We start from the raw sequence: 21,206 nt of genomic DNA, 5'->3' as shown, positions 1-21,206 counted from the left end.
TAATATGCAAAACCTGGTGATATCTCAAACTGGGGAACAATCAAGAATGGGGTGCCGCAAGGTTCGGTCTTGGGTCCTCTGCTGTTCTTAATATATATTAATGACTTGCCATTCTATATTCACGAAGATGCAAAGCTGGTACTTTTTGCCGATGATACAAGTATAGCTATCACACCCAACAGACAAGAATTAACTGGTGAAATTGTAAACGATGTTTTTCAGAAAATCATTAAGTGGTTCTTTGCAAATCGGCTCTCATTAAACTTTGACAAAACACAGTATATACAGTTCCACACAGTAAATGGAATGACCCCATTAATAAATATAGACTTCGATCAGAAATCGGTAGCTAAGGTAGAATATTCAAAATTTCTAGGTGTATGCATTGATGAGGGGTTGAACTGGAAAAAACTCACTGAGGATCTGCTGAAACGTTTGAGTTCAGGTACTTAGGCTATTAGGGTCATTGCAAATTTTGGCTATATACAACTGAGTAAATTAGCTTACCACGCCTATTTTCATTCTCTGCTTTCGTATGGCATCATATTCTGGGGTAACTCATCATTGAGTAAAAGAGTGTTCATTGCACAAAAGCGTGTAATCAGAATAATTGCTGCAGCTCATCCGAGATCATCCTGCAGACACTTATTTAAAGAGCTAGAAATCTTCACTGTAGCCTCACAATATATATATATATATATATATATATATATATATATATATATATATATATATATATATATATATATGAAATTTGTTATTAACAATCCGAACGAATTCAAAAGTAATAGCAGTGTACATGGCTACAACGCTAGGAGAAAGGATGAGCTTCACTACTCAAGGTTAAATCTAACTTTGGCTCAGAAGGGGGTAAATTATGCTGCCACAAAAGTCTTTGGTCACTTAACTAATAGCATGAAAAATCTGACAGATAGCCATATAGCATTTAAAAGGAAATTAAAAGAATTTCTTAATGGCAACTCCTTCTACTCATTAGATGAATTTTTGGATATAGTAAGTGGGTAATTTCCCAACCTCCACAAAAAAAAATTATTGAGTGTCATGTATATTTTGTCTAATGTAATATCTTATATAGACACCTTTTATTAACCTGACACGTTCCACATCATTACGAAGTGTCTTATTCATGATCTATGGAACAAGTACTAATCTAATCTAACCTTGAGCTAACTACTTTTGGAAGTTGTGGAAACTTGCGGAAGTCGATTTACTAGAAGCTGATCGAACGTCAAAGAACTTGCAAGGAATTACGAAAGTTTACTTGCTACTGAAGTTCACTGTGCTTGACAAACTCGTATGACAGACGACGCTGAAACCTAACACAAGCGTCGCAAGCGAGATGTAAACAAATTGAGTGACACTTGGGACAATGTGGAGCGGGTCGTACACTGTTTGCTGGGCGGGGCACAGAAAAGTTATGTTGTTGTTTCTCTTTTGTCAGCTAGCGAACGACGCCGACGGTAAGCAAAACAAGCTTGTAAATGGAGCAATTCTCGACAGTCAATATTATGACAGGAGTTTTAACAAGTTTCTTGTGCTCAAGGCGGTAATGCATGGAAATGAATTTTGTATTACCGGTATTATATGGTAGTATATGCGACAGGGCAATCCCAACTTAGATTATACGATCATAATATTTAATTATTCCCAGAAAATTTTACAATGATAATAGTTATGTTAGCATAACACCAAAAGGATGTTTATTATCTTTCAACATAGTACACTATTCATACTACACTCATTACCGCATGACGGGCCAGTGACTGCAGTTGCATTTTCATTACGTACGTAGAGTTCCAGTTTGCCTTAGAATAACTGAATGAGTATTCCTCCAGAGCTCCCCTGGGTGAAAGAAAATTAGTAGTATTCACATTTCACTGAGGCCGTATTTTTGCAAACCAGTATTGTATGTTACCCAAATAACATTTGATTTTGTAGTCTGTTGTACGTATCACATGTGCTTAAATTGCCGTTTAAAATGTGTTGATTTAATTATTTCTTGAACCGACATGAGCAGTACATCCGTTGGTAGTTTAGCTACATAGTTAATAAGTTAGTTACTTTCATGTACCATGGATCATTTTGCACGATAATTCGTCATGACGTGGAACGACTCATTTTACATTCATATTGCAAATTAATTTCTACATCTATTTGTACTCTAAACATCACCATATAATCATTTTTCCCGAAATGAAAACAAGATATACAGATTGAGTTAGCAATTCGTACCCATCACCTTTTACACATTACAAACAGAGCAATTTTCTGCGGAATGGGAAGAGTTGGCCAGGAGAAAGTTTTTAAATTTATTTTAAAATTTTACCTTCCTGTCTGTTAGACATTTTGTATCACTAGGTAAGTGGTCAGAAATTTTTGTTGCAGCTTTGTGCACCCCTTTCTGTGCTGAAGACAGCCTTAATGTTGAGTAAAGAGTGTCATTTTTTTCTTCTGGTATTGTAATTATGTACCTCATTGTTCCTTTTGAACTGTAGTGGTTTATTTACAAACTTCATTAGGGAATAAATATACTGTGAAGCAATAGCCAGAATGCCCAACTCCTTAAACAGATTTCTACAAGATGATCATGGGTGAGCACCACACGTTATTCTTTCAGCACTTCTTTGGGCATGAAGACCCTCTTTCTTAAAGATGAATTACCCCAGAACATTATTCCATATGACATTACTGAATGAGATTTATCTCTCTTCCTCTCACTCCCCCCCCCCCCCCAATGTGTTAAGATTCTAAGACACAAATGTTGCTGAACTAAGTTGTTTTTGGATTTCCAAAATGTGCTTTTTCCAATTTAAATTCTCATCAATATGGACACACAAGAATTTTGAAGTTTCCACCTCGTGTATTATTTCATCACCATGTGTTACACTTATCACTGATACAGTACCCCTAGAGGAGCAGAAGTGAATGTGATGTGTCTTTTTGACTTCAGGGTGAGACCATTCGCACAAAACCAGTCAATGTTACTTTTGAGAACATTGTTCACCATTTCTTCCATTTCTGTATGTATACTGGGAGTGGTTACAGTAGCCTACTGGTGTCACCTGCAAAAAGAACTAATTCTGCTTGTTTTGCATTAGACGGTAGATCTTTTACTGTATGAGAAACAGTAGTGGGCCTAAGATAGAGCCTCAGATAAACCCGTGTGTGATTTATCCCCAGTCAGAATTATGTCCCTGGATTCTGTTGGTTGAATTACTACTAGGTACGACTTTCTGCATTCTTTTGGTTAGATATGACATGGTCCATTGGTTGGCTATACCATCAACACCATAAAACTTCAATTTATCTAGGAGTATAATAAGATTCACACAGTGTGTATATGTGGATACCTGTAAATAAAAAGCTTTGTGCATTAAATGTATTACATTTTATATGTAGTATCATATTCCATAGGGCATGCGGAATGTGTAACTGGACTTGCTAATGATGTGTTTACTTGTTTTCCTAGTTTATTTGGGTGTGTGTTTCCTTCTGCCTTTTTCAGTTTAGCCCAGTGGTCCCATGTAAATCGTCCTTTTGTTGGTTGGTTTGGGGAGTAAAGGTACTAAGTGGCAGGGTCATCAGTTGCGTAGTGGTCATGTAATATCATCATTGGTTTTCTGTAATGTTAACGAGTCCTTTGCATCTCGATTTCCTGTGACCTATTGCTTCCTTGCTGTGAGAGCTGCTATCCAGGATCTCATCACCAGGATCAGGACTCTGTTCTACCCTTGTCTCCTCTTTTCTTCCATCTACCCTTCTAAAACTGTTTTTATAAGCCTCCTCCCTCTTTCTTAATTCTGACTAATACAGTTTCATTTTCTTCTCTGTATTACATGCAGTATTGGTCCTTGCTCGTTCACTCTTTTTAGTACCTCCCCATGTTTCACTCTTATCTGTCCAACTTATTCTTTCCATCATCCACCATGCCCACATTTCAAAAGCCTCCTGCCGTGCTGTGTCTTTCTTCCTCAGTGCCCACGTTTCAGTACCACACAGGAGCACACACAATATAAAACATTTTATTAGCCTCTTTCATAAGTCTGTATCAATGTTGATGCGGAAAATTTTCCTTTTCGTATAAAACACCTCTTTTACAGTTGGTATTCTAGCTTTATTTCCTTTACTTCTCTTCCAGTCCATTTCAACCCTACTTCTGTGGCATTTAAAGCTTTTCACATGTTCTAATACTTCTTCATTCATCATTATCTTTACCTTTTTATTTCCTTCTAGTGCCATTACTTTCTTTGTATTGATTTTAATTCTATAAATCTTTCCTTTGGCTTCTGTGGTAACCACTATGTCCTGTAATTCTTTTTCACCAGTTACTGGGAGGACCATGTTGTTTGCAAACCTCTAACACCATATTCTTCTTCCACCAATTTTTACCCCTTTGTTATCTGATGGGCAATGGGCAGTCATAATTTAAAGTATAGACTGAAAGGAGTTGGAGGCAGACACCAGCCTTATCTTACTCCTTTTCCTTGTTCTATCCAGTTCATACTTCCTCTTCTCACTTTCATTAACGCTTTTTGATTTAAATTTATTTGGGAATCAATGTAATACAGCTATGCCAGAAACTGAAGTTCTTATGTTAACTAATGAAAACAGCAGAAACTGTGCAAGCCTGTTAAATGAATTATCACAAGAAATGCTCTCTGTAACATCATTTGTTAAACCAGGCGCATTATTTAACAAAGCTACTAGAGACATTCATAGCAAAATAAAATACCTAGGAAAAGAAGGCACACTGATAGTCTCCACTGGATCAGATGACAGTAAAGAAGACCTATAATTTCAGAAATGCTGTAGAAGAGTTAATCAGGAATATGTTGCACACAAGGGTGATACCGTGTACAATTCCATACCAGCAAGACAGGGTACAAACAAATTGTCATATATCAGCTGAACAAGTGCATTGTAAAAGCAGGTGAACAATACAATCATGCCACAGTACTTAATGTAAACAGATTCCTAAGAACACAAGATTTCACATGGCAAGGATTGTGTATAAACAGAGGAGGAAGAAAGAGACTGTGCAGAGAATTAAAGTATGCAATAACAACCAAAAAGCAGACCATAGTCTTGGGGAATATGAGGGCAGATCAAATATAAATGGGATTTTAATTTTTATTTAAATTAATTTATTGAAAAACTCAAGGCAGTTATAATTTATTTTTCCGCATAGTCTCCCACTTTGGAAATGCGCTTGTCCCGCACGGGCAGCTTTTTGATGCCCTCATGCATTTCTCGCCCTGTTCAACAGTTCGCAGTACTAAGCAGCATTGATTGTGCGTCGCTCATACAATAAAATCAATCAGCAAAATACCTCGCTGATCGAGAAAAATGGTTGAAAGAACCTTGCCAGCTGACAGTCGAGTCTTGACTTTCACTGGTGCTGCCTCCCCTTTCCGCCTACACTCCCTATTGGCTTGTTTGGATCCTTGAATGTAGTGGTGAACCCATGTTTTGCTGCAAGTGACAATCCAACTCAAGAATGCATCACCTTCTTCTGCAAACCTTGCTGTAAGCCTGTGACAGACCTTCAAACGTCTCAACTTCAGATTTTTGGTCTAAAGTTTAGGGACCCATCTGGAAAACTCTTTATGGATGATTTGTAATGATTGCTTGACAGCTCCCATAACAGATTCCGACTTTTTGTACAATTTCCGATACTCTCGCCCCTTGATTGTCGTCATTAATGTCTTTAACCACAGGAATGTTTTGTTTGTAATGCTGGTGATCGTGCATCTGATTTTCCATACGTTCTTGTCCTTCCTTGAACTTTTATGCCAGTTAAACACATGCGTCCTTGATAATGTTTTATCACCGAACTGTGCAGTCAATCTTTGGCAGATTTCTGCTGCTGTAACTCCTTCACGAGCAAGAAATTTGGTAATTGTGCTTTGCGCAATGGAGGGGTGCACCTGTTGCTCAGACATTGTGAGTGTTACTGACAAAATGGTGGGAAATATCAAACAGTACACTCTCCTCACTTCTAACAGTTCCATCTAAGCATAGCAGAGGTATGGGGCCAGTCCTACCAACTGTTGATGTTCAGGAACAAAATTCCCATTTATATAGATCCCCACTCATAACTTAGCAGTAACCATCATGACAGAAGTAGAACAATCTTCTATAGAATCAAAAAAACAGGAAGATGGAGGAGGGGGGAAACAGGAAGATCGCAATTTGTCAATAGAAACTACTGATTGTGGATTAAACGTAATAAAGGAACCATCACACACACCACCACAAAAAGATTGTGAAATACATCAAAGCATACAACTAACAACTTCAAAAGTTGAAAAAATAGAAACAAAACCAATGCAGACTTCGCAGAGAATATGAGCAGTTCCCCACTATTTAGCAAAAGACTTTATTCCACAGCCAACGAATGAGAAGTAGGGTGAGATACGAATACAGCATTGTTACATACCAAATTCCAATTGCAACAGATATTCAGAAACTCAGGATTCATAAAGAGAAAAAAAGAAAAAAAAACATTAAAATCTTGTACCAAAATATTCAGTACTTAGGCAACAAAACACTTGAAGTGGAAGTGATTCTGAATGACACACAACTGGATATATAACGCATCAGTGAGTGTGGGCTAAATGAAGCAGAGCTTAGCAGCCTATTAAAAAGAGACTATGATTTGATTAATTATTTCTGTAGATCAAAACATAAAGGTGGAGGTGTTGCTATATACAAGAAGAAAATTGGAAGTCTACAAGATACTGAATACTGTAAATGTTTAATTCTTCCAGCTTGCATTGAAAAAGATTTTGAAATTACTGGCGTAATGAGTGAAGAGCTCAGAATTATTTGTGTATACAAGTCCCCAAGTGGTAATATTACAACATTTCTGTAAAAAACTAGAAAAATTATTACCGAAGATTGAAATGAAAGATGTTATAATATGAGGAGACTATAACATAGATATGGGTAAAGAATCAAAACCAAAACAAAAATTATGAAAGACATTATTACATGTTCCTCTATGCATTTACAAAACAATAATATCATTAATAAAAGGAAATGCAGTACTAGAAAGAAATACAGACGTTCATACATATGAAACAAGAAATACAGGCCAGCTGAGAAATATGCAACACCGACTGAGAGTTGCTGAAAACGTTCCTCAGTACTCAGGTATCAAACTCATAAAATGCCTTCCAAAATGTTTGCTGGACAGTCTGAGCAAAAAGACATTCCAAAAACTTTTAAAGGATTATTTAATGGAAAAAGAATATTATAACGTAGAAGAGTATATGTATCGATGAATGAAAAATGGTACTTTTACTGCGATAGAGGTACTGTAAGTAATTGAACATATTATGATATGTAAATAACTTGAGGACATGACTACTGAGAGAAAAATGTAAATATGAGTATAATGTAGTATGTAAATAATTTTCAGGATCTAAAAAATGGGTGAAAAATATATGCAATGTTATTATAAGTATTGCCATATTGACGTATTAAATTGTAATAGAAAGGTTAAATACTGCAAGAAAATAGGCTTAAGTTGACCTTGTCCTATATTACAAGTACGCACTTTGTACAAAATGTACTCAAATGCGACCAAATAAAAATCAAGTCAATAAGGTGTCTGGTTTTCCAGTTCACTCTCTTTCTCCTCATTATAGTTGCAAGCTTATCCCAAGCCACATATCAGAGGATTTTTCCCAGTGCATGAAGCCCATGTGCAGGTCTTGCCCCTTTTTAGTAAGCCTCTCTTCCAAAATTCGCAAGAGTCCTAGTGCCTCTCTCGTGCCTGTATTCCATCTAAAAACCAAATTTCTCTGCAGCCAGATTCTCCTCAGTTACCTTTTTGTAGTCTCTTATTAATGATTCTTAACGTAACTTTGGCTGCATCTGAAATGGGGCCAATTGCCCTGTGCTGACTGCATTTCTTAGTTCCTTGTTTCTTTGGTGCCAGAAAGTCCTGGCCATTCCCCACTGTCATATTTTGCTACATAACCTCAATATTTCTCTTACTCCTCCTTGGTTCAAACATTTTAGTATTGTTGCAGCTGTTGCACTCTTCACTTCTTCCATTATGATTGTTGGTCCTGTCTTTACACTTCTCATTGATTCAAGTTCCAGAGTTGTTGGTTTGTGATCTGTGTCAAATAGCTCTTCTAAATAGTCTTGCCATTCTGTAGGATGTCTTCATGATCATTGTATACTTGGCTCTGTTGTAGTCTTGACTCTGTTGTAGTATTGGCAGTAAATATTATTTTCCATTTCTCTCCAGTACCTCAACTAAGTTGCACTCCTCTTTTAGCCATTTTTCCCTAGCCTCCTAGCCTGCTGTGTTTCTTTACACAGTTTATTATTCAGCCTTCAGTACAGTTTCTTTGTGTCTTCATGTTTTTGTTTTTGAATTTTCTTCTCTCCTCCATCTTCAAAATAACTTCTTCTGTACTCCAAAGCTTTTTTGTCCTTTCCTTGTTTACATTTCCTGTACTTTCCTCTCCTGGTTTTTATGATTCCTTCTTTCAACATACTCCAAGGTCATGCAGAACCAATATACCTGGTGATCAAAAAGTCAGTATAAATTTGAAAACTGAATAAATCACGGAATAATGTAGATAGAGAGGTACAAATTGACACCATGCTTGGAATGACATGGGGTTTTATTAGAACAAAAAAAAAATACAAAAGTTCAAAAAATGTCCGACAGATGGCACTTCATCTGATCAGAATAGCAATAATTAGCATAACAAAGTAAGACAAAGCAAAAGTGATGTTCTTTACAGGAAATGCTCAATATGTCCACCATCATTCCTCAACAATAGCTGTAGTCGAGGAATAATGTTGTGAACAGCACTGTAAAGCATGTCTGTGGAGTTATGGTGAGGCATTGGCGTCGGATGTTGTCTTTCAGCATCCCTAAAGATGTCAGTCAATCACGATACACTTGTGACTTCAGGTAACCCCAAAGCCAATAATCACACAGACTGAGGTCTGGGGACCTGGGAGGCCAAGCATGACGAAAGTGGCAGCTGACCACACGATCATCACTAAACGACGCGCGCAAGAGATCTTTCAAGCATCTAACAATATGGGGTGGAGCACCATCCTGCATAAACATCGTACGTTCCAGCAGGTGTTTATCAGCCAGGCTGGGGATGATGCGATTCTGTAACATATCGGCGTACCTCTCACCCGTCACGGTAGCAGTTACAAAACCAGAATCACACATTTCCTCAAAGAAAAAAGGCCCAATAACGGTAGATGTGGTAAATCCAATCCATATTGTGACTTTCTCATTGTGCAATGGAGTTTCCACGACAGTTCTAGGATTTTCGGTAGCCCAAATTCTGCAGTTGTGGGCATTGACAGACCCTCGGAGTGTGAAATGAGCTTCGTCGGTCCACAACACGTTACTCAACCAATCATCATCTTCCACCATCTTTTGAAACACCCACACCGCAAATGCCTTCCGCTTCACTAAATTGCCAGGTAACAGTTCATGATGCCGATGGATTTTGTTCGGATAGCATTGGAAGGTACGCCTCAGTGCCAACCAAACAGTAGTGTATGGAATGCCGGTGCGACTTGCGACTGCACGAACACTGACTTTCCAATGCATAGACGAACCCGCTACAGTCTCCATTTCTTCCTGAACTGTCTCAGCAGCATTACACCTTGTGCTCGGTCAGCCATTACGGGGTCTATCGTCTAAACAACTCCTGGCTTCGAACTTCGAAATCACTCTCGCCACAGCTGCATTTGTCAACGGACCTTTACCCGTTCTAATCCCCTTCCAAAGGCGATAGGATCGTAACGCTGAACTAGCACATTCCCCATTCTGAGAATACACCTTCACTAAAAGCGCCTTTTCAGGTAACGTCAACATGCTGCAACTGCTGGCACATCTGATTCTCTCTCTCATTACAGCTCCTTTTATACACGATTGCAGTCACTGACGTTTTGCTGTCCAGCGCCATCTGTCGGACATATTGTGAACTTTTTTTTTGTTCTTATAAAACCCCATGTCATTCCAAGCATCTGTGTCAATTTTTACCTCCCTATCTACATTTTTCCGTGATTTATTAAGTTTTCAAATTTATACTGACTTTTTGATCACCCGGTAGAATAGCTTAGTATGTTATATGGCTAAGATGTTGTCAGACCTTATATTGGCTGTTAGCATTACAGACAAATGCCACATGAGCAAAACAATTAATCCAGAATGAGATTTTCACTCTGCAGCAGAGTGTGCGCTGATATGAAACTTCCTGGCAGATTAAAACTGTGTGATCAACCGAGACTCGAACTCGGGACCTTTGCCTTTAGGTCCCGAGTTCGAGTCTCAGTCGGGCACACAGTTTTAATCTGCCGGGAAGTTTCAAAACAATTAATGTTAGCACTTCTGCTCATGGTCAGATGGTTGATGCCCAGTTCATAGACTACTCCATCTGCAATTTTGTGTAGCAACTGAGCTTAATTAAAGCTTCAGTACTGCTTGACCAGTTCACAACCAAGCTGTCATTGTGCAACCTCGCTTAACATTGAAGCTATCCTAAAGGTCATACTGTCCTCGCATTTTACATTCCAAAACATAATGCAGATGCAAAACAAATTAATGCTCCTTTCTTTTTCTGTTTGTGCATATGTGAGTTTGCATTTCACATCATTATATGACAGGCCACAGCCATTTTGTACTATTAGGTTCAATTCACACTATTGTGGTTGTCATGTGCTCCTATGTCAAGGATCTATGGTGAACAACATATTTGGAAGAAACTAGTGCCCTCAGAGTGCACTGCAGTGTGTAACTGTGTTGTCAGCAGTCTTCATGTATTACAACAGCTGATAAAGTGGTCACACTGCAGTAAACAGCTCTCCAGCTCTGTGTTAAACAGTAACAACTGGCAAACAAGCATTCGGTTCAAAAACATCTCCTCAGTGTGGGCTGAAGAACCAGCAACCCACACATGAGACCTCTGCTCACTGCTCACAACAAGACACTGAAATTAGTAGAGGTGAAAGAACACTGTCACTAAACATTCATCGGATACAAGAAAGTCATCTGGACTGATGGGTTCTGTGTGTGTTTGTGGGGGGGGGGGGGGGGCGGCATGTGTGCGCGTGTGTACGTGGTGGTGGTGGTAGTTGTTGTTGTCATTGTTATAAATGTTATAGTTCTTAATAAATAAAAAAAAAATGGTTCAAATGGCTCTGAGCACTGTGGGACTTAACATCTGTGGTCATCAGTCACTTAGAACTACTTAAACCTAACTAACCTAAGGACATCGCACACATCCATGCCCGAGGCAGGATTCGAACCTGCGACCGTAGCGGTCAAGCGGTTCCAGACTGAAGCGCCTAGAACCACACGGCCACACCGGCCGGCATTCTTAATCATTCATGGATTATATTTACAAAGCTTTGAACTAGAAAAGTGAGTTATATATATAGTCATTTACATACTTACACTCCTTGTTTGACAAGAATGAGTCAAGCTGTTAGTTATGATCTTACAGTAGAAAGCATCCTGCCATTTACCTCAAGTTGCTTAGGGAAACTGGATTTGAGTATATCAAAAGTTGCTCCTTTGTTTGTAACTTCCTATTAATGCATTTGCTTAGGCCCAGATGTTGCTGCTTATATTAAAATTAGTGAATCTATAAAACTGATTATAAATATTTCTTTTCCAGGTTCTATTTACAAAAACCTGAGGCACTTTGAGACCCTTCACACTTCACATTTCAAACACACAATTGTGAAAAGAGGAACAAATCCAAGCCCACATCCATTCAATAAAATAAAAGAGGTGTCATTCAGCACTCTGGGAAGGTAGTATCCAGTTATTTAATTACAGTAATAAGTATCAGGTCACTGATTTTCATGTTGATTAAGATTTTAAACAGAGTATATTTTGCTGGTCTGCATTCTTGTTCATTATTTTCAGGTATAGTTGTATGTTCAGAAAGCAAACTGTTTCTGTATGGTAATGTACTTTACATCTGATGAGCTCAAGTGTAAATCATGTCTTGAAAGTTTTTCGTGTGAGTGTCCAAGGTAATAGAAAGAACTTACTTGTGTGTGTGTGTGTGTGTGTGTGTGTGTGTGTGTGTGTGTGTAGATGATGAGGAAAGCTGCAGATTTAATCACATTTGATAAAGGGCATTTACAGGAAAAGATAATTATGGAAATGAATGTTCATACAGGAAAAGATAATTATGGAAATGAATGTTCATGAGGTGCTCACATATAGTTGTTGCATTGGGCTAGACATTTGCCTCTTTTTGTTTTAGAGATTTCCGTCTGATACTGAGTCCGAGGAAGGATATTCTTCACTCCAAATTTAAGGCATATTCAGTTGACAGTGAAGGAACAGAAAAACCTGTTTTTGTTGGTGAGTTAACATCCATATTTTCCTAGCATGTCTTTGAGCTAAATAACACTAAATATCAAGCAAGCGTGCTAGCAGTATGATCCAGCAGTATCACATCTCCCATGCATGGAAAAGTATTTGATTATTGGTGGTGCATGCCAAAGTTTTATGTTGTGGTTTGTTATTCTATCCACATGAATGTTGACCAAATCTTTTGTCGTTAATGTGTTGGCTGTCACACTTGACAATTTCTGATGTTGGGTGTTGAGATAATATAATACTTGTTACTTCTCTTTCTTTTTCTGTTTTTAATTGACGTACTTTTAAACCCTGTTATCTCTATTCTTCTCCAAATGCAGCTGTGATGATAATGTTAGATTATTTAAAAGTAAGTATGCCGTTTTGTTATTGCCATATATTTTTTGGAAGCTGTTGATGTTAAGTGTGACAGATCAGACCAAAATGGTAACACAGCAGAAACAATTACCAAGGGTAACAAAATTAATATACTTAGTGATTCTTAAGTTTCACATGGTATATTATGAGCAAAAAAGTTTTGAGCAAATGGCCACATATGGATAGTGTTGTGGACTGGCAAGACAGCCAATCCACAATGGACGGGAGACTGAAAGGCACGCGTTTAAGCTCACGCAGGATGGCGTGAGGTCTGGAACAGGACAAGTAATGAAGGCTAGCAAATAAAGTACGTAGCTTCTGGAATACTTAACTTTAATCCATAATTGGTGAACATCGGTCTGACGGTACATGCATCACAAGATAAATATCAAATGATAATGGCGCCTTGCTAGGTCGTAGCAAATGACGTAGCTGAAGGCTATGCTAACTATCGTCTCGGCAAATGAGAGCGTAATTTGTCAGTGAACCATCGCTAGCAAAGTCGGCTGTACAACTGGGGGCGAGTGCTAGGAAGTCTCTCTAGACCTGCCGTGTGGCGGCGCTCGGTCTGCAATCACTGACAGTGGCGACACGCGGGTCCGACGTATACTAACGGACCGCGGCCGATTTAAAGGCTACCACCTAGCAAGTGTGGTGTCTGGCGGTGACACCACAGATAGTATTTCAGCAACAGTCCAAATTGTCATCAGGCACACTGATGCCATGAGGCTGGAGTGCTCTTTTATAACTGCTGGCATCCACTATTTCCTTAATGGTACAAGCCATCTGTTGTTATAGGCTTGGAGCCTGGTGTCACACTAGGCTTACTGTCACTGTCCTTGTACTGCCAGCAGTCATAGATGTACCCTGTTGTGCCACTTTATCACTTTCATAATCGGGTCGAGGCCTGCTGGTTTTTGAGCAGATGGAGTGTAAGGTCATACGATTCTTTCGATGAAACCCTGAGTAACAATGTCTTTTGAAGTTTTAACATTAATGGATTCTTTTATAGTGACTCCCAGAAGTAAAAAATCTGAGTACGCACCATCATTTGGTCAAAATTCAGCTGCCAAGCAATGTTTTGCAACTTCTGATTTGTGTGGTTGTTCCATAGTTCTGAATATTTGGCTGGCACACAGGTGTGTGAGAAAATTAATGAAACTGATTTTTATCTACAAAGTTTTTATTTATTCATTCATTAATTTTTGTCTTTCAAACAACAGTACTGCCCCCTTCAAAGTAGTTCCTTCAACAACTGTACTTGGGCAGAGTTGTTATTCCCAGTTTTGGTGACAGGGCTGAAAAGCTGCAACTGGTAGGGCTTTTAACATGTTAGTCACATTCTTTTGAATGTTCTCTAAAGTCTTAAAACTGTATCCTTTTAAGACATTTTTCAGTTTCAGAAAAAGAAAAATGTCACAAGGACTCTAATCAGGTAACTAGAGGGACTGTGGAACAACATGAATGTCTTTGGAGATCAAAAATTGTGTGATGGAAGTGGCCGTGTGACATGGGGTGTTGTCATGATATAGCATCCACTTATCTGCAGAGTGCAAATCTTCGTTCAAAATTTGATGTATGGTATAAGTTTAACAAGTCACCCATTGTCCTTGGTATTAAATGTCAGTCTGATCTCACAGAAGCATGCACACGTTTGACATTTTTGTCAGTTTTTGAAGTTGAAGGTCTACCTGAGTGAGGTTCATCTTCATTGTGTCGTCAGCCTTCAAAAAAGATTTGTCCCAGCGATAAACTTGTGCTCTTGATAAAGAATTTTTCCTAGAAGCCTGTTTCAACTTTTCAATGGTCACACTCTGACTCCCCAAGTTTAATACAAAACTTGATGGCTTAACATTCCTCTAAATTTTGCTGTTCCATTTTCATAACACACAACAAAAACACAACTTCACTGGCACTCTAAAAAATTATGTGAGGGCTATACGGAGCTGAAACTCTGGACTGAGAGTCTGGAAGGGATGAAGACACCACCTTAAGCAAGTAGAACAAAGTGGTGTCAGATTACTCACAGTGTTGTCAGTCTCATCACTTTTGTCACACATGTTGTATGACTGGTCACAAGGGATTGGGTATACACTCCAAACCTGCAGAATCCGAAGTTCTTTTTACCCTGTCCATGAGTGATTTAATTTTTATCGGCAGGCATAATGTGTTTTTCACATTGTGGCCAATAATATTGCCCACAGAATGTCATCATACTATAAAGGTGAATGGATATGACCACTCTGCCTCCAGCTGGCTTGTTCATCCAAAGCCCAGCAGTTTTCTAGTGTTCAAGTCTGGTTATTAAGCTGAAAGTCATGACCTGCTCCGAGCCCTGCAGACTAGGATTTTGAGAATACCTCTTCTGTACACAGGATGGTGGTGACTGCCACTTTACAGATACTGATCCATATGAGTGATTTTGTAGTAAATATTGTGTCTTATTGTGCAGCCCATTTTTTTCATGGCCAACATAACAAAAAATGGCTGTTTGCCATTTGTTTCTATTTATATCGCAAGTATTATGTTACAATATATGTAATTTAGATGAAGGAAATCTGTTTGTTTTTCCATGGGGCTAAATCACCAATGTCTTGCCTAAATATTGGAAAAAAACCATATGGTTTCCATGTAGCTATTTTCAGTAATTCCAGTGGAGGTCAGGTAGGAAAAGTGGTCTCTACTCACACATACACAACTGCCGAAAGTAAACTTCTCAAGAAAACACTTCGAGATGAGGACATGCCTAAATCTTCTAAAGGCAGAGAAGTTTAGGCAGGAAACATGGTCTGTCTTTGCACATGCACAGTTGCCAAGGAACAGCTTCTCAAGAAAAGGAAACTTGGCCGTGTGACATCTGAGGGAAGATGCGTACCAGCAGACAAAGGCAAAGCAACTGTATTGTTGACAAAGTATAGCGTTGTGGAAATGGTGAGATGCCTGCTAGCCGATTCTGAATATAGAAAACTAAAGAAAGGTCCAACAAGGAATATCTAAGAGAAGCTACTGAAAGTTCTTCAAATGTCCAATGTATTGAATGAGGTTACCAGGAAGTTATGTATCCACCAACCTTCATTCCTTCATAGGAAGACAAACCACTTTGGCCCATCATCAGTAACATTCGTATCTGAACATGTAGTCTTGTCAAGAACTTGAAGGACCAGATCCTTAACTCACTGGAAGTTGCGTAGTTGCTCATTCAGGTTACATTCAACACTCTTATCTTCTTGTCAGCTTTGACACAGTATCCCTCTTCATGAGAGTTTCTCTAGAAGAGTCTTTCAAGCTGCCCAGTGAGAAATTGATGGAAAGACAACAGACATGCTTGTATATGGAGCACTTGGAAGGGGAAGCACTGAAACCAGCTACACAGGAGACATGCTATGTAGAGTAAACACTTGCAATTTGGTTTCATCAAAAGTATAAATTGCAGGATTTTTACAGCATCTTAATTCAACAGGTCTTTAATGTTGTACTCAGAATTGAAGTCAAAACAAATAATAAAATGCCCACTTTGGATTTGCCAGCCAGAAAGAAAGCAAACAGCACACCTGGAACATATTTTTTCATTCAATTGGTCAATAATATTTGCATAGTGTTTGCCAGTTATCATTTCACCATTTGCAAGTCAGTTGATGAGAATAATCAAGCAGGCTAGAAAACACTGGGCATAATCTCTTTGGCAGTTGTAACCAAATTCACCTAGTTTGCTGCTAGTACACCAGATTCCATCCATTGCCTTGGGTGCTGTTTTATACGTAGCATGAAGAAGTGGATCCATGCCTTCTCCACAGTAATACATCTGCACTCATTGGGTGGATTTCTTTCCACATTTGCTTTTTGTTAGCATTCAACCAAAACTGCTCTCAGCTTCTACAAAGATTTCTCATAATTAACTCTTTCTAGAAAATACACCACACTCTTTCTCTTGATAAGCCTATGAGGTCAGCTTTTTCATGCAACTGTCACCACAGCTTATTGTGCACTTTCTCAGTGTTTTTGTCTTTGGTTACCTCTTTGGGATGCCCTTCATGCAAATCATTGCCAAAAGACATAGGCCACATTTGAATTCATTCATTTCTTAACTGTTGGAAAAAATGAGTTACGTTTATACTGCATGGCTCATTTGTGTGAATGAGTCATTTTATATTAATATGCAAATGCTGACCATGTACAAGTTTTTTTGTAATTTCTTTAAATGCAGATGTGAATTAATAATTCTTACCCACCATCTTTTCTATATTACATAAATATAAGTTCTAGAGAATAGGAGCTATCAGCAAGAAACTTTTTCATTTTGTTTTCACACGCAGCTCTGTAGTCTGTCAGACATGTTATGTCATCAAGTAAGTAACCAAAAATTTTGGTGACAGCATTGTGCACCACTTTTTATGCTAAAGACAACCTCAATGTGGTTGGTTAGTTGCGTGTTCCATTGATCAGTCGCGTGGTATGGTGGAACATGTGAAATGCACATATGAAACAAGATCAGATTTAAAGATTAATATTTCTATTATTTACCCCTTTCCCTTAAATGGCACAAAATGCATATACTATGTTTATAGATTTATTTATTCCTATTCAAGGATTCATCTATGGTACAGAAGGAGTTGTCAGGGAGATATGATTTCAATTTATTTTTGAAGCTATTACTGCTGTCTGTGAGACATTTTATTTCATCTGGTAATTTGTCGAAAATTTTTATAGCGGCATATTTTACCCCTTTCTGTGCCAAAGATAGGTTGAGTAAAGGGTAGTGCAAGTCTTTCTTTTTTCTGGTATTATAATAATGAATGTCTGTTGTTTTTAAACTGGTCCATTTTGTTGAGAACAAATTTCATTAGTGAGTAAATGTACTGTGAGGCTGTTGTAAGAATTCTCAATCTTTTAAAAAGATGCCTACAAGATGTGCGACTATGAACCCCACACATTATTCTAACCACTTTCTTTTGAGCAGTGAATATTTTTTGTCTAAATGTTGAGTTACCCCAAAATATTATTCCGTATGACATCAGAGAGTGAAAGTGTGCAAAGTATGTTAGCTTCATAATTTATATATCCTCAAAATTGGCAATTATTCTGATTGCAAAAGTTGCTGAACCTAGTCGCTTTAGAAGATCCAAAATATGAATTTTCCAATTAAGATTCTCATCTATATGTACACCCGAAAACTTAGTATGCTCTACTCTGTCTACTGACTTCTGTTGATGTGTTATATTTATTGTAGGAACTGTATTTTTTGCAGCAGAAAATTGGATATACTGTGTTTTTTCAAAATTTAGAGGAAACCTATTTGCAGAAAACCAATTAATGACTTTTCCAAAGACCTTATTTGTATCATTTTCAGCTGGTCTTTCTTTTATTGGATTAAGAATGATGCTTGTATCATCAGCAAACAGTGTCAGTTCAGCTTCCTGTTTCAGATAGGAAGGGAGGTCGTTCACGTATATCAAGAACAGAAGGGGACCCATGATTGAACCCTGTGGAACACCTAATGTAATTTCACCCCAGTTAGATGAAGTGGCAGACTAATGAATGTCTCTTTTTGCTTTCTGATATTGTAATTATGTATATTATTATTCTTTTTATTCTGTAAACAGTGGTCAAATGCCTAACTCTTCAAACAGATATCTACAAGACAATCATGGGTGAATATCACATATTGTCCTTACTGCATGTTTCTGAGCAGCGAAAACTGTCTTTCTTAAAGGTGAGTTACCCCAGAACATTATTTAAAGATGAGTTACCCCAGAACATTATTTTTATTGAATAAAAATATGCAAAATATGTTAACTTACTGATTTCTCCCCTCAAGGTTTGTAGTTATTTGAAGTGAAAATGTGGGTGAACTGAGTTGTTTTAAGAGTTTAGAATTTTTTTTTTCCAATTTCTCATTTTTCCAAGTTCTCATCAACACGGACACCTAAAATTTTGAAATATCCACTTTAATTATTATTTCCTCACCATGTGATTCATTTGTCATTAGTGTGGTACCTCTATATGTGTAGAACTGAATACACCATGTGTTTTTGAAATTAAGAATGAGACAATTTCCAAAAACACCCTCAGTAATACTTTTAAGAAGATTATTTATCATTTCTTCTGTTGCTGTGTTGTTTTTAGACTGATTACAATATGAGAATCATCTGGAGAAAGAACTAATTCTTCTCATTGTAAATTAGATGGAAGGTCATCTATATGAAATCATTGATGATAATGACCACGTCAGCAAAATATGGCTGCAGAATAGCATAATTTGCGATGGCATATAATTAAATCAGGGAACATTCCAGGATTTTGTTAGTGTTCCAGTCCTATTGTTTCAAGATCAGCATTGTGGTAGAAGGGAATGATGTAACAATGGGAGTGCAAAAGGATGTGCCATGATTGTGAGAAACAGTTATTAAGGACACCATCAGATGTTGCTTTCTCCACACAGATGCATGAAATATGGTTATGATACTTTATGCTTAAAATGCTGTTCTTAACAATGCACAGGAAAGTAAGGTTAGCTTATCTCATGTAAATATTAAGGGATTGATTAGTAATGCAGAAGAGCTTCTTGTCTGTTCAGAAAATTTGAAGAGTTCTGATAAGACAGATGCCCTGTGCCTGCCTGAGCACCACATAACCACAGGGGTAGATAAGTTACATAGAAGAGATTACATTATTTTAGCTTACTCATGCAGAATTAACATGGGAAAAAGAGGAGATGTTACATATAAAAAATGGAAAATCCAGAAAATCCTGATGATGGCCTGTTGGATCGGAAGCTTTGTTTGACAGTCTTTTTGTTGTGCCTTTCTGTGACTCAGCATCTCCACCATATGGTGAGTAGCAACTATCCTTTTCATAGTACAAGGTGTTTATAAATGAATATCGGGGTTAACGCTTTATAATATTTCAGTTGTACATACGCAGCACGCAGTGTTTCCATCGCAATCTGCTAGACAGCGGTAGTAGCAAAGATGGCGACTAGTGAACAGAAAGCATTTTGAGTTTTGCAGTTAGCAAAGACTGAATCTGTAGTTACTGTGCAACATGCATTCCAGCTGAAGTTTGGTTGTGATCCTCCAAGTGATAATAACATTAGTAGATGGTATCATCAATTTGAAGACACCGGCTGCCTTTGTAAAGGGAAGAGCACAGGACGACCAAGAGTTAGTGAAGAGACTGTTGAACAAGTGAGAGAGTCATTCACTCGTAGCCCAAAGAAATCAGTCCAGAAAGCTAGTCGTGAATTACAAGTCCCCGTGTTGACTGTTTGGAAAGTTTTAAGAAAATGCGTACTACTACATCCTTACCGTTCACAGTTATTACAAGCTCTAAAGCCGGCAGACCATGGATTATGTTCCAACTTCGCAAATGAAATGTTGTTTCATGATGAAGTTTTTCTGGATCATGTTGTCTTCAGTGATGAATCGACCTTTCACCCTAGTGGACATGTTAACACTCACAATGTGCACATCTGGGGCTCAGAAGATCCTCACGAGGTGGTACAAATGCAACAAGATTCCCCTAAAATGACTGTTTTTTGTGCCGTATCCTAGCAGAAAGTTTATGGGTCTTTCTTTTTTGGTGAACCTGTTTTTTGTGCCATATCCTAGCAGAAAGTTTATGGGCCTTTCTTTTTTGGTGAACGTACTATAACTGGCACTTCTCACCTTGATACACTAGAGCAATGACTCTTCCCTCAGTTGGAAGAAGATGAGCCAGAGAACTTCATTTTCCAGCAAGATGGTGCGCCACCTCACTGGCATAGCGAAGTATGTGATTGGTTGAACTTCACTGTACCCAAGCGCTGGGTAGGCCACAAGGGGCCCAATGACACGACTTGCTTTGCATGGCCTCCTTGTTCACCCAACCTAACGCCATGCTATTTTTTCCTTTGGGGCTTTATCAAGGATCATGTGTATGTGCCTCCACTACCAGCAGACCTCCCTGAATTAAGAAACTGGATTGAAGCAGCTGTTGCTACTATCACTGAAGACACACTTACCGACATTTGGGAAGAACTCGGCTATATGCTTGATATGTGCCGTGTGACAAATGGTGCTTACATTGAACATTTATAAGGTTCTTGGTGAAACTGTATGAGTTGCTCTTTCATTTGACATATCATTTATAACTGTAAGTTTAATATAATAAATATTATGACGTGTTAAAACTCCAATATTCATTTATATACACCCTGTATTATAGTTGTTACATGTATTAAGACAGAACACAAGTTCAGAAACATCGAGAAAAGTAGTTTTTTTTGTGATCAGCCCACAGAGGTTTGTGCTTGTGTATTAATACTGAAAATAGTTTACTTTTAATTGTAACTGTATGTAGGTCCCCACTATTTGAGGAATCCAGGTTCCTTAATGTGCTATCTGTCAGACAGCAGCAAGCAATTAAGTCTGTGGTGATTCAATGTAGATTTTCTAAT

General features: G+C 38.1%; 1 protein-coding gene across 1 annotated transcript in view; it reads left to right on the top strand.

Annotated features, from left to right (window-relative positions):
* Positions 1-1,306: 1,306 nt before the first annotated feature.
* LOC126259719 (ADAM 17-like protease) overlaps positions 1,307-21,206 on the top strand; it is a 138,448-nt gene continuing 118,548 nt past the window's right edge. Inside the window, exons 1-3 of the mRNA XM_049956697.1 lie at positions 1,307-1,481; positions 11,697-11,835; positions 12,297-12,397. Coding sequence (XP_049812654.1) covers positions 1,391-1,481; positions 11,697-11,835; positions 12,297-12,397 — 331 coding nt within the window. The 5' untranslated portion in view covers positions 1,307-1,390. The remainder of the gene's footprint in view (positions 1,482-11,696; positions 11,836-12,296; positions 12,398-21,206) is intronic.

Source organism: Schistocerca nitens, chromosome 5 (assembly GCF_023898315.1).
Source record: "Schistocerca nitens isolate TAMUIC-IGC-003100 chromosome 5, iqSchNite1.1, whole genome shotgun sequence".
Taxonomy (NCBI): Eukaryota; Metazoa; Arthropoda; class Insecta; order Orthoptera; family Acrididae; genus Schistocerca; species Schistocerca nitens.
This window is presented reverse-complemented; position numbering and strand designations above follow the sequence as displayed.